This window comes from Leucopleurus acutus, assembly GCF_964270905.1.
Source record: "Leucopleurus acutus genome assembly, chromosome: 20".
Classification (NCBI taxonomy): domain Eukaryota; kingdom Metazoa; phylum Chordata; class Mammalia; order Artiodactyla; family Delphinidae; genus Leucopleurus; species Leucopleurus acutus.
In genome coordinates this window covers 57862738-57877569 of record NC_139162.1, presented here as the reverse complement: position 1 = coordinate 57877569, position 14832 = coordinate 57862738, and the positions used below count along the sequence as shown (strand labels likewise).

Sequence of the window (14832 nt, the reverse complement as noted above, 5' to 3'; positions counted from 1 at the left end):
TGTCCTCACATTGTAAAAGCAGTGAACTTTCCGGGCCCTCTTTTATAAGGGCACAGTTCCTTTCATGAGGGTAGAGCCCTTCTGACCTAACCACCTACCAAGTATCCTATGTCCTAATATCATGACATTAGGCATTAGGTTTTGAACATAAGAATTGAGGGGAAAACAAACATTGAGACCATAGCAGTATCTATTTCAGGAAATTGAGTTAGAAATATATGGAAAAAATAGTTGGACTTGTTGGGGTTTCAACAGAAACACTGAGATGTACTCATGCAGGAAAGAATTATTTTGTGTGGGAAACAGGCAGAATACCACATCATCTACTTCCGACTTGGCATCCTGACAGATATCATCCATTTCCCCTGTCATGATCTTGGCTTAACTCTTTTTTAATTGTTCCTTGATTGCACATACTGAAGCCTACAAAATTATCTCTGAAGCTTTGAGCTACATAGAGTTGAAGAGCAGTGCAGTTTATTGGGAATTCCCTGGCAGTCCAGTAGTTAGGACTTGGCACTTTCACTGCCATGGCTCCAGGTTTGATCCCTAGTCGGGGAACTAAGATCCCCGAAATCCGTGCAGCCCGGCCAGAAAAAAAAAAAGCATGCAGTTTGTGACTGAATGACATTGCAGTGTGTGCTTTCAGGTTTTCCTTTGTGTTCCTGTTGGCTGAATGCAGTCTACAAAACAATATCTCCCTTTAAAGGGAATACCTCTTCAAAAAACAGAAGAGACAAAATAAAGATACTTGGATAATAACATATGCTTAAAATTATAATTTATGTCAAAACACCCTCATTTAAAAAAAATCTACCCTATATTTTCCCAACTTACTTTTGATGAACTTCATCAATTTATTTAAAAGTTTATAGAAAAGATTTCACTACTGTCCATCTTTTTTAGGGACACCAACCTCTTCCTCCCCAACATCCCAGTAATGGCCATGTGTGAAGCCCTTTCTCTCTTGACTCTGAGCAAACATAGTGAAACTGAGAAAACTGATTGTAAAGCTTCCATCCACATGTATTTGAAAAGAAACAAGATAATGTTTATTAGTTTGCGGCTATGAGTGAAGGTACTTTGTATCTGAGTGATATCATATCATGTGTTACTCCCCCATATGGTGAAGAGAGAAATAAGTCCCACTTGTGGGGTCTTTATGGAGCACTACAACACAGTTGTGGAAATTGTACCCTTAGAGGCATATAAAGGATTTATTATATTCACAGGTCCTAGGAGAGACTGGCATGCCACCCCACACAGGAGCCATATAGGAGGAGCACCTGAAGAGCATTCTCAACGAAGCAGAAGAGTGGGGCCCCCTAGGTAAGTGCCATTACTGGGGATCAGGGCGGAGTACCCAGGCAGAAGTCATGGGGGGATTTCATTGGTGGGTTGGAATGTCACTAAGTCATGGGAGGACAAGAAGGGGAACTTGAGTTGGGGCCACAGCCTCATCACTCTGGTGTACCCAGTCACCCGGGGTGGGGTGGTGGGGTGGGGATGTGCTCACAGCCAGTCTGTGGGGATGTTGAGGCAGCAGAATACGAACATTAAAAAATTTACAATACAGTATGTCCACTTGTTATATTCCGAGCATCTTAAATGACAAGACGCAAAAAACACAACAGGGAAATCTGGATCGTTCCCTTTAGGAACATCCCATGCCTCGCCTCCTTCATTAGAGCCTCTGCATTTCCTTTGCCAGCTCCTCTCCAGGCCTCTGGGCCCCAGGCTCCTAGAAGAAACAGAGACAGCCTCTCCCGGCCGGCTGCAGAACAAGAACTACGCTACCACGCGCGCCACAACCAGAGAAGCCCGCGGGCCCCAACGAAGACGTAGCGCATAATGAATGAATGAATGAGTGAATAAATAAAATAATTTTTAAAAAAGAATCACACTACCCAGTAGGCTGTGCTTTGCGGGATGGCTGTGAGGGCCGGAATGATGGCGTCACAGAAAAGGGGCGTTACTGGCTCGCGTTGTCAGGGGCGGGACTTCCTGCGCCGGAGGAGCGGGGTTTTCTTTGTGGTGAGGCTGGTGTGTCCCCACCCACTACGAGTTCTTCCCGGGACTTAGGGAAGGAGCGGGGAGGACAACCTGGAGGGCCCACCTGTGCCTTTGTACGACCTGGGGGAGGGTCAGCTAAGCCCGCTGGACCCGCCGGTCTCCGGCGCCCTCACGTGGCCCTACGCTCCCCGCGGTGCGATGGCAGCGCTGGTGACCCCGGCGCAGGTGAGTGGAAGGTGCGCCAGGCCACGCCCGCTCGGACCCCATCCAGGTGGCCGAGGCGCGCTGCTGTGCAGGATGGTGGTGTCCTGTGAGTCGTCACCTTGTCCTCCCCAGGGCATTGTTTGTCGGAGCCTCGGGATGGGGTCGCTTGTGCTCCGGGTGGGAATCCAGGTTAGGAGCTTCACACGGAGGGTCCCATTTCTGTCAGTCAGTGGGACGCTGTGTGGTAGGTAGAGATGTGGTTTCTCGAATCTCCCTGACCCCATACCGCTGGCGTGGAAGGACCCGCAGGGAGGAGTGCAGGCCGCACAGTCCGGAGACCTTTCTGTGTGTTGCGGCCCCGCCCCTTCCCGAGTCTAGGACCTTGAGCAGCTTTCCCTGTTGCCCTTGGTTTCTGTTTTCTCGGGCACAAAACAGGTATATTAAAGTTCCTCCAACTGGGTTTGAGGGAACTAGAAAAAGCACATGGGTGACGTGTATCCCCCCGCGTCCAGCACGGTGCAGGGAGCATCGCTCTGGCTCTCTTTCCACAGAGGTGCCTCTTGAGCCTTTGTTGATGTTAGAGGCTCATTCCTGGGAGAATCTGACCCTTGGGTTTCCCAGCTGTGTAACCTCTACAGAGATAAGGGCTGGGGTGGGGAAGAGGCAGGAGTAGCCTGCAGCAGCTTGGGGATTGCAGCCCTGCTAGGATAGAAAAGGTGTCAGGAGAGACAGGGCGCCCAGAAGGCCAAGGAATTTGTCTTTCAGTTTACAGCCAGTCGAACTGGCTTCCCACTGAATCTGTTTTCCTGTTTGAGGTTCAGTTACATATGGTAAGTGGTGATAGTGTGCAGGAGTGTGGTGTCCCTTTGGACATTAAAACACAACAGGTCCTGGGTAATTCCATAGCCGTGACCCTGAGTACCCTCATCATAGTCCTGATCGCTGTCAGGACTTGTCTTATTTGTTAACTTCCCATTCACTTGGCTCCTTCCTCACTTTATATCAGACTCACTCCAGTGTACTGTCCTGAAAGAGGCTTTTCGTGGTGCCCTGTCTAAAGCAGACTGTAACCTCTTGTCATCTCGCGCTATTTTCTTGACTTTGGAATCTTTGTGTCCCTGTGACATTGTCTTGCTCATTTATTTAGTTGCTTGTTTAGGATCTCTTCCCAGCCCCTGAGCATGAGCACCTGTTGCTGCTTAGGACATAGAACAACAGCCTGGGCTTATAAAAGGTACTCAACAAATGGTTCAGTAAATGAATGGGTCTCCCCCTCAGGTGCTTGCCTCACACTTATAATAAATAGTCTTTCTCCCAACTATGTATGGCCCACAGTGCTCTCTCTACTTGATCTGCCCCTTGCTTCCCCCCAAGGTTTTTTCCCTCCATTTTTCCCTCACTCACCACACATGGCCAGGCAGTCCTGAACTTGTAAAAGTCCTGCCCAGTTTCCAGCTTCAGCTTGCACTTCTCTTTGTCTGGGGCCCTGTTCCCAGATCTCTGCAGGGCTATCTCTCCCCACCCTTCCTGTGCATCAGTGTCACCTCTTAAGATAGTCTTTTCCTGGCTGTTTTATAATAATTCTGGCTAAGGTACCCCTGCCCTACCTGCCAATCTTCTGGCAACTCTGTTCCCGCTTTTACTGGATGTTCAATTCCCACTTCTGCTCCTTAAATTTGAGGTTGTGGCTGATTTTCTAGAGCTGCCTGGGGCTCAGACCTCTGGCTGTGACACGGAGGTGATGATGGCATTTACCTCATGGGCTGTGGGAGGATTAGTAAGAGTCACAAAATACATTGAACACGTAACTGTGCCAGGCAGTCCAGCATCTCACATGTAAACATTTTCTCTTTAGTTCTCCAAACGGCCTGGTGAAGTGGGACTGATTGTTCTATTGATGCAGAAATCGAGGCTTAGAGAAATGATGGGATGGCCTCCCTGTGGTCGCACTGGCAGGAAATGTCAAATTCCAGAGTCTTGATTCAAACCCTGGAAGTCTGGTTCCCAAGCAAGGAATCTTATTGTGTAAAGGCCTCAACTTGGGGCAGGTGCACTGTGAGGACCAGGGAGGCTTAAGTGCTATCACTTTACTGTTACCATTGTTGGAATTATCATCATGATCATTTTCCCAGAGCACTTACCATCTCTCCCCAGTCCTCATGGAACACCACTGTCTGTGTCACTGTGACACTGTCTGTGTCATCTCCAGTGACTTCCTTCATGGGAGGCTTTTCTCTCAGCCACAATTGCGTTATGTTCCAAGGTTGCATCTGCTTCCCTTGAGCCCAACACAGAACTTGGCGATCCAGAGGCCTCGATGATTCAAGCCTGGGTTTCTCTGCATCTTCACCAGCAACAGAGTGACAGGGTTGATCCCAGCCAAGTGCACAAGGCCAACACCACTACCTGTGTTTGACTCTCCAGGTGGTGGTGACCTTTAAGAATGTGGCTGTGACCAAGAGGAGTGGGGACAACTTGACCTGGACCAGAGGACTCTGTAACAGGAGGTGATGCTGGAGACCTGTGAGCTACTGTTCTCACTGGGTAAGTGCTCAGCTCTCACACCTGTGAGGGACACTACCCACCTTGTTTCTGGGCTGATCAGGAAGGACACAGGAGTCACCTTTCCTCCTCCCCACAGGTCCTGCAGTTTTCTGGTCCCTTCTCCTGCCTGGTCTCGCTGTGTCTGTAGCAGTAATTGGTGGGATAGAAACAATGTCCTTCTGAACACCAGCCCCCATCCCAGTGCCCAGCACCCTTGGGCCTCAGTCTGAGGTCCCTGTTCCTGATTCCACAGGAGGGAAGCTGATTGGCCCAGCCTGCTGAGGTCAGGTGTCCCCACAGCCCAGTTAGCAGGGCTGTTCTCAGAAGAGAGGGTGAGTCAGGCAGACCCCTACATGGCATTTGTCATCAGTGCCACCCAGGGATCTTCCTAAACAGCACAATATTGTTTCAAAGGTCCCTGGTGTCTACATGATCCTCACATGTTTCCTGTGGCCTGGGCAGATTGCTATGTGGCAATACTTGGAGGGCCAGGGAAAGATTCCCCAGGAAGCTGTATAGGCTCTGAATCATCAAACAACAAATAGGACTATTTGTCCCATAGCCTGGATTGATGCGTCCAGGAATCAAGGGGTAGATATGTGAGTGGCACCACTGACAGTTATCCATAGAGAGGCACTAGGGAAAATTTTTGCTTCCTGTCTTCATGAAGCACTGATTGTGTAGAGGTCTTAGTTGCAAAGGGAAGAGTGCTTTCACTACTGCAGTAGAATGATTCCATTGTCCTGGAGAGTAACACTGCCAGTCTGCCACTTTGCACTACTCATGCTTCTGAATCAACAGGAAAAGTAAGAGTTACTGTGCTGGCTCTGGTGATTGAATGTGATTATCAGGTGCAAATTGGACTATACTTCCCACTGGTACTTGCACAAAGGAAGTGTGTGTCTGGAATGCAGAGATCCCTTAAGATGTCTTGTCATGATCTATGGTAAAGTCAATGGAAAACTATCCACAACCTACTTCAGGCAGGACAACTCATGGCCCAGACCCTTCAGGAAAGAATGCTTTGGTCACCCCATCAGGGAATAAAAAATAATCATTCGAGGGCTTCCCTAGTGGCGCAGTGGTTGAGAGTCCGCCTGCCGATGCAGGGGACACGGGTTCGTGTCCCGGTCCGGGAGGATCCCACATGCCGCAGAGCGGCTAGGCCTGTGAGCCATGGCCGCTGAGACTGCGCGTCCGGAGCCTGCGTGCCACAGCGGGAGAGGCCACAACAGTGAGATGCCCCCGTACCGCAAAAAAAAGAAGAAAGAAAAGACCATTCGAGGTGCTGCTGAGGACAAAAGGAGCATGGAATGGATTGTGGAAGAGCTACATATTAGTTAGCTCATGTGACCATTAACAGAAGTGAGGATAGTAATCAGTAATGTCATGAGTATTTCTTCCTAATTTTTTTTTTTTTCGGTACGTGGGCCTCTCACTGTTTTGGCCTCTCCCGTTGCGGAGCACAGGCTCCGGACGTGCAGGCTCAGCGGCCATGGCTCACAGGCTCAGCCGCTCCGCGGCATGTGGGATCCTCCTGAACCGGGGCACGAACCCGTGTCCCCTGCGTCAGCAGGCGGACTCTCAACCACTGCGCCACCAGGGAAGCTCCAGCCAATATCTTTTTCTTCCTTCTTTCACGCCCTTGTCATTTAACAGATGATGTGTTGACTTCACATCACAGTATTTAAGTATTGTTAAATTTATATCATAGTATTTTGTTATAGGATATCAAGGAGGAGAGTGAATGTTACCCAGGGAATCTGTCTCCTTTCTGAAGAAAGAGTTATTGTATTTTTAGTTGTACACAGGATAGTTGTATCATGACCTTGTTGTTGTCTTTATTTGGAGATAAGGAGTGGTTTAAGTTTGTATGGTGCCAAGTTGACAAGAGGTGAACTTGTGATGATTAATTTTATATATCAACTTGACTCGGCTGTGATACCTGAATATTGTTCAAATACCAGTCTAGATTTCACTGTGAAGCTTTTTTTTTAATGGAGTAAATACCTATATTTTTATTTGTAATTTTAAAATTTATAGACCAAACACATGTGCGAAAAGAATGGCCTCAATTTAATGGCATGTTGTCCCTTAAAAAAGTAGAAAAATAAGACAAAGCCAAATTAAGCAAGACTTTGGTTCAATATTATACTGGAAATTTTAATAAAACTAGACTTCTATTCAATATTGAGATGGAGGTTATTGTCACAATAATGAGGCAATAAAAAGTAAAATTACTCACATTGCTAAGGAAAAAATAAAACTGATCTACGGAGAAAACTCTATGGGATCTCCAAACAAAGCATAACCCAAAATAAACATATACAATGGAATACTACTCAGCCATAAGAAAGAATGAAATTTTGCCATTTGCAACAACATGGATGGACTTGGAGGGTATTATGCTAAGGGAAATAAGTCAGATAGAGAAAGACAAATGCTGTATAATATCACTTATATGTGGAATCTTAAAAATACAACAAACTAGTGAATATAACAAAAAAGAAGCTGACTCACAGGTACAGAGAACAAACTAGTGGTTACCTGTGAGGAAAGGGAAGTGGCGAGGGGCCATATAAGGGTAGGGGAATCAGAGGTACAAACTGTGATGTACAAAATAAGCTACAAGGATATATTGTACAACACAGGGAATATAGCCAATATTCTATAACTATAAATGGAGTACAACCTTTAAAAATTGTGAATCACTATATTGTACTCCTCTAATTTATATAATATTGTACATCAGCTATACTTCAATAAAAAACAAAACATAACATTAACCAAAAGACCCTGCTAGAACGACTGAGTATCTGAAGCTTGAAGAATTCAAGATCCATATAAAAGAAACCATTCTATTTGCAATAACAATAAACAGTTGAGAACTTCAGATCCCCCCTCCCCGCCCCAAATGTCTGTGTTGAAATGTACCAGAGACTTGTTTTAATCATGCACTGTGAGACATGCAGACATGGAAGTTACTTTGAAGAAGGACACTTACACGGTTCCCTAGAAACAGGAAGCACAGCATGTCATACTGGGCCGCATATGCTGGGCCTCCACCTTCTGCTCAGGAGGCAGGTCAAGAAGAGCATGGCTCACAGTCTTGAAAAATTCTGGCAGACTTTGGGCTTCAGGGGTCATCCCTAGTTGCCACCCAGAAGAGGACCTTCACCCAATCATGAGGCACCTTTATGACATTGGAGGACTTCCAGTCACCAGAATTGGGATAAATGAATGTCTGTTCTTCATAAATCACCCAGTCTATGGTCTTCTGTTATAGCAGACCTATAAGACTAAGACAGACAGTTTGAAATTTTTCAACGGGCTCTGTTTTGGAAGGGTGGACACTAGTTGTCCCGTACCTAGCTCTGGTATAGGTACCAGAGCTAGGTATGGTATAGGGCAGGGAGGATTATTGGTTTGGTGTGTGAGTTTGATAAGGTTATGGTTGGGGGTGTGGGCTCCAGATTGGTCGGTTTGTGTATAACAAGCATGCTTATAGGGGAGGGATTTTTTACCTGCAGGAATTAACTAGCTCTGAGAGGGATAGCCTTGCCAGGAATAAGGCCCCAAAGGCCAGAGTAGGAAAAATACAAAAAAAATAAGAAAATATAGTCAATACAATTAAAATTTAGCATACCATTAGATGTAGAAAATACATGCAAGATGGGTAAACAGAATTTTAAAAATTAGAGAAAAAAAATTAAGACCCAATAAAAGGAGAGATATCTCACATTTACGGATTGTAACACTCAATATTTCCTTCTAAATTGATCTATGTATTAAGTGAAATCCAAGTCAAAATCTCGGTAAGCTCTTTTTATTTTAATAGAAATTGCGAAGTGGATTCTACAATGAAAATGCAAGTGCAAAGGACCAAGAATAGCCAAACAACCTGGAAACAAGAAAGTGCTAGCATAAATACAAATAGATAAATGTAAGGGAATAGGAGGTCTAGAAATAAACATACACACAACTGATCAGTTGTTTTTCAGTGAAGGGACAAAAGCAATTTGGTATAGAAAGAATGATTTGTTAGATCAGTGTGCGGTAGCAGTTGGGTATGCAATTGGGTATGCAAAGAGAACTTATAAAAATTAAATAACTATGGATCATAGACATATATAGAAAAACCTAAAACTGCGAGAGTTACAAAATACTGGGTTGGCCAAAAATATTGGTTCGGGTTTTTCGGTAGCATCTTACGGGAAAACCTGAACGAACTTTTTGGTTAACCCGATAAAACAGGAACACAGGTTTTGACCTTGTGTGGAAGTCACAAGCCCTACGTCCTCTCCAGTATTGCATGTGCTGACTCTACACCAGTCACACCTTTTTTCTATCTACCTCCTCTCATCCAAAGCCCAACCCCACCTCTCCCACCACAGCCCAAGAGACTCCCAGCTGGCCTCATTTACTCTTGTCTTTTCCATTATGGTTTATTACAAGATATTGAATATAGTTCCCTGTGCTCTACAGTAGGACCTTGTTGTTTATCTGTATATAGTAGTTTGTATCTGTTTATCCTAAGCTCCTAACTTATCCCTTCCTCCACTCCCTTTCCCTTTTGGTAACTTTAAGTTTGTTTTCTGTATCTGTGAGTCTGTTTCTTTTTCTGTTTTTTTTTTTTCTTGTAGAATCTTTTATTTCAGTGATTAAAAGAACGCACTAAACGGAAACTATGCTGATTTACATTAGGCATGCACCTCTACCTGAAACGGCTGTTAGTTTTTGAGTGGCCTAAATCTTTATAACTTATTTTTTCATTTAGGCACATCTTTCAATTTTTTTGGACCTCAATATACAGGGTAAGTTAACTTCTTCCTTGTGGCAGTTTAGTATGAGAATTATGTTCACTGGCTAGATTCCTTTAACCAAAGGCCTCTAGACTCTCAGGTTACCTGTACTAGCTCAAGACTGTAATTTATATAGATATTTAAGTGAATCACAGTATAAGGGAGAGAGATAATCTAGAAAGGTGAAATGTACTGTATGAATATTCAATACATCTTTTTTTCCATCACTGATAGTCAAACACGAGATAAGGAGGGCTACAGTCAAGTACCAAATTACTCTTTCCCCTGCTGCTGCCCTTTCTGAGAGACACAAAGACGTATGTCGATCTCTCTAGAAATCTGAAACGAATCCACACAAATAACAGATTATTACTTATGTGGCCCCACTATCAAATTATAGAGCAGTTCCCCTATTAAAATTGTAGGGAGCAGTTAATGGGACTATGAGAAAAGCTTCATCCCACATAGAGTAATATATATCTAGTAGAATTTTCCATTCATCTGTCATTTGTTTTCCCCAGATTAGCATTAAAAAACATAACCCCAAACACATTTGACCCTCAAACACCCCCCTCACAAAAAAAATTGGTCTTTGTTCATTCTCAGATGACAGGATGTCCCAAGAGTGACAAAGGGGGAGCCGATCCCCCACCTTTTCTTCAACCATCCCATCAACTGCTCTTCTTTTCTTGAACTACTTTCCTTTTCCAAAGAGGTAATGCTGAAGTCAGTCAGAACAGCTTTCTGAGAAGACTGGCTTGGATTTCTGGGTCTGTTACAGTCGATTCAAGTTGAATTGGCTTGTATCAATGAAGCGCCCAATGCAGTTCACAAAACAGGCCTCAGCCGGACTGTCCAACTTTGGCCCAGGCTTGTCTGTGCACTTTTCCCAACAAAGTTTCATCATCTGGTGCACCAGCTGCTGGAAGCGCTGCTTCTGAGCCTCTACGTCCATGAAATGCTGCAGCTGCCAGTCAACCGAGCCCAAACCCACTGTGGAGGAAGATGAGGAGGAATCCATCCCAGCGCGGCCACGCGTGCTGAGACAAACTCTGCACCAACTCACCAACCTTCACGTCTGCTTCTCTTTTGTTTTGTTTGTTAAGATTTTTTAATATTTTATTTATTACCATTTATTTTTGGCTGCATTGGGTTTTCGTTGCTGTGCACGGGCTTTCTCTAGTTGTGGCGAGTGGGGCTACTCTTTGTTGGGGTGCACGGGCTTCTCATTGTGGTGGCTTCTCGTTGCAGAGCACGGGCTCTAGGCGTGCAGGCTTCAGTAGCTGTGGTGTGCATGCTCAGTAGCTGTGGTTAGAGGGCTCTAGAACGCGGGCTCAATAGTTGTGGTGCACGGGCTTAGTTGCTTCGTGGCATGTGGGATCTTCCCAGACCAGAGTTCGAACTCATGTCATTGGCAGGCGGCTTCTTAACCACGGTGCTACCAGGAAGCCCCTGTTTCTGTTTTGTAATAAGTTCACTTGTATCATATTTTAGATTCCACGTATAAGGGATATCATATGGTATTTGTCTTTCTCTTTCTGGCTTACTTTGCCTAGTATGATAACCTCTAGGTCCATCCATGTAGCTGCAAATAGCATTATTTCATTCTTTTTTATGGCTGAGTAGTATTCCATTGTGTGTGTGTGTGTGTGTGTGTGTGTGTGTGTGTGTACACACACCACATCTTTATCCTTCCATCTGTTGGACATTTATGTAGTTTCCATGTCTTGACTATTGTAAATAGTGCTTCTGTGAACATAGGGGTGCATGTATCTTTTTGAATTAGTGTTTTCTCCAGATGTATGACCAGGAGGGGGATCGCTGGATCATAAGGTAACTCTATTTTCAGTTTTTTAAGGAACCTCCATACTGTTCTCCATAGTGGCTTTACCAGCTTACATACTCACCAACAGCATAAGAGGGTTTTCTTTTCACTACACCCTCTCCAGCATTTATTTGACTTTTTCATGGTGGTCATTCTGACCAGTGTGCGGTGATATCACCTTATAGTTCTGATTTGCATTTCTCTACCAACTAGTGATGTTGAGCATCTTTTTATGTGCCTATTGGCCATCTGTATGTTCTTTGAAGAAAAGTCTATTTAGGTCTCTGTCCATTTTTTTGTTGGGTTATTTGTTTTTTGTTGTTATTGAGTTGTATGAGCTGTTTATATATTTTGGAAATTAAGCCCTTTTCAATCACATTGTTTGCAAATATTTTCTCCCAGTCCGTAGGTTGTCTTTTCGTTTTGTTTGTGGTTTCCTTTGTTGTGCAAGAGCTTATAAGTTTGATTAGGTCCCATTTGTTTATTTTTGCTTTTATTTCTTTTGCCTTGGAAGACTGACCTAACAAAACATTGTTATGGTTTATGTCAGAGAATGTTTTGCATATGTTCTCTTCTAAAAGTTTTATAGTATCATGTCTCATGTTTAAGTCTTTAAGCCATTTTGAGTTTATTTTTGTGTATGGTATGAGGGAGTGTTCTAACTTCATTGATTTACATGTGGCTGTCCAGCTTTCCCACCACCACTTCCTGAAGAGATTGTCTTTTTTCCATTGTATATTCTTGCCTCCTTTGTTGAAAATTAATTGACCATAGGTGTGTGGGTTTATTTCTGGGCTCTCTCTTCTGTTCCATTGATCCATGTGTCTGTTTTTATGCCAGTACCATGCTGTTTTGATGACTATAACTTTATAGTATTGTCTGTGGTGTGGGAGGGTTATGCTTCCAGCTTTTTTCTTTTTCCTCAGGATTGCTTTGGCAATATGGGTCTTTTATGGGTCCATATAAATTTTAGAATTTTCTTGTTCTAGTTCTGTGAAAAATGTCGTGGGTAATTTGATGGAGATTTCATTGAATCTGTAGATCGCTTTGGGTGGTATGGCCATTTTAACACTATTAATTCTTCTAACCCAAGATCATGGGATAGCTTTCCATTTCTTTGAATCATCTTCAGTTTCTTTTATCGGTGTTTTATAGCTCTCAGCATATAAGTCTTTTACCTCCTTGATCAGGTTTATTTCTAAGTATTTTAATTTTTTTTAACCCCACATTTGTTTATTTATTTATTGTTGGCTGTGTTGGGTCTTCGTTTCTGTGTGAGGGCTTTCTCTAGTTGTGGCAAGCGGGGGCCACTCATCATCGCGGTGCACGGGCCTCTCACTATTGCAGCCTCTCTTGTGGTGGAGCACAGGCTCCAGATGTGCAGGCTCAGTAGCTGTGGCTCACGGGCCTAGTTGCTCCGTGGCATGTGGGATCTTCCCAGACCAGGGCTCGAACCTGTGTCCCCTGCATTAGCAGGCAGATTCTCAACCACTGTGCTACCAGGGAAGCCCAAAGTATTTTAATTTTTTTAATGAAATTTTAAAAGGGATTGTTTTCTTACTTTCCCTTTCTGATATTTCATTGTTAGTGTAAAGAAGTGCAGCTGATTTCTGTGTGTTAATCTTGTATCCTGCTACCTTGCTGAATTCAGTTATCAGTTCTAGTAGTTTTTGTGTGGAGTCTTTAGGGTTTTCAATATATAGTATCATGTCATCTGCATATAATGAGAATTTTACATCTTTCCTTTCAATTTGGATACATTTTATTTCTTTTTCTTGTTTGATTGCTCTGGCTAGGACTTCCAATACTATGTTGAATAGAAGTGGTGAGGGTGGGCGTCCTTGTCTTGTTCCAGATTTTAGCAGGAAGGCTTTCAGCTTTTCACCGTTGAGTATTATGTTGGTTGTGGGTTTGTCATAAGTAGCTTTTCTTTTTGGCTGCATTGGGTCTTTGTTGTTGCGTGCGGGCTTTCTCTAGTTTCAGTGAGTGGGGGTTACTCTTTGTTGCAGTGCATGGGCTTCTCATTGTGGTGGCTTCTCTTGTTGCAGAGCATGGGCTCTAGGCACATGGACTTCAGTAGTTGTGGCACACGGGCTCAGTAGTTGTGGCTTGTGGGCTCTAGAGCACAGGTTCACTAGTTGTGGCATACAGGCTTACTTGCTCCGTGGCATGTGGGATCTTCCTGGACCAGGGTTCGAACCCGTGTCCCCTGCATTGGCAGGCAGATTCTTAAACACTGTGCCACCAGGGAAGTCTCATAAATAGCTTTTATTATGTTGAGATATGTTCCCTTTATACCCACTTTGGTGAGAGTTTTTATCATGAATGGATGTTGAATTTTATCAAATGCTTTTTCTGCATCTATTGAGATGGTCACGTGGTTTTTGTCTTTTCTTTTCTTGATGTAGTGTATTACATTGATTGATTTACATATGTTGAGCCATCCTTTGATCCTGGGACGAATCCAACTTGATCCTGCTGTATGATCTTTTTTATGTGTTGTTGGATTTGGTTTGCTAATATTTTGTGGAGAATTTTTGCATCTATATTCGTCAACGATATTGGCCTGTAATTTTCTTTTTTGGTGGTGTTTTTGTCAGGTTTTTGTATCAGGGTGGTGGTAGCTTCATAGAATGACTTGGGGAGTGTTCCGTCCTCTTCAGTCTTTTGGAAGACTTTGAGATGGATTGGTGTAAGTTCTCCTTTGTATGTTTGGTAGAAATTGACCTTATTTACTCTTTAGCTAATCTATCATCCAGTCTGACACTCTTTAGGCTTCACCAGGAGTTATCACAAAACTCTGAGCCTATAGAGAGGAAAACAGCACCAGGTCTTATCTCAGTGTCATCTGATTCCATTTACTGCTTTGCCTCTCAATAAATCTCTTATTCACCTCCTTGGAATTTCGTGTCACTCCTGGATCTTCATCTGAGGCCAGCTCCCGCACCACATGCACATGCACACACACACACACACACACACACACGCACACACACACACACACACACACACACACACACCTCTCCCTCTTTCTCTCTCTCTCTCTCTCTCTCTCTCATGGTCACTGTACTTCCTAACCTGTCTTAGTGATGATGACAACCTCCTCCCGCACCCCCTACACACACTCATGCAAACACACACACTCTGTCTCATGGTCGCTGTACTTCCTAACCTGTCTTAGTGATGATGACAGCCACCACGCCGTCCAGGGGTCCAGGCAAGTGAGCCAGTCCATGCAGAATACCCTCCCTTCAGCCTTAATGGCATTGCCACATAACCTGTGGGGTGTTCCTCTTAAATCTGACATAGTCCATGTGCCAATCTCCTGCTTATGGGTATCTTTACATGAACCCCCTCCTTCCCTGAACTCCAGGTGTATATTTCACATGCCCACTAACACCTCCACTTAGAGGTGCCTGCAATACCTCAGACTCAGCATGGTGA

General features: G+C 44.1%; 1 protein-coding gene across 1 annotated transcript; it reads right to left on the bottom strand.

Moving 5' to 3' along the window:
* Window positions 1-10338: 10338 nt before the first annotated feature.
* Window positions 10339-10584, bottom strand: LOC309977493 (mitochondrial import inner membrane translocase subunit Tim8 A-like; the record flags this gene model as incomplete). The annotated part of the gene is made up of 1 exon (XM_082863611.1): window positions 10339-10584. One exon carries the CDS (start codon window positions 10582-10584, stop codon window positions 10339-10341), a length of 246 nt encoding a protein of 81 aa, XP_082719737.1.
* Between the last annotated feature and the right edge of the window lie 4248 nt (window positions 10585-14832).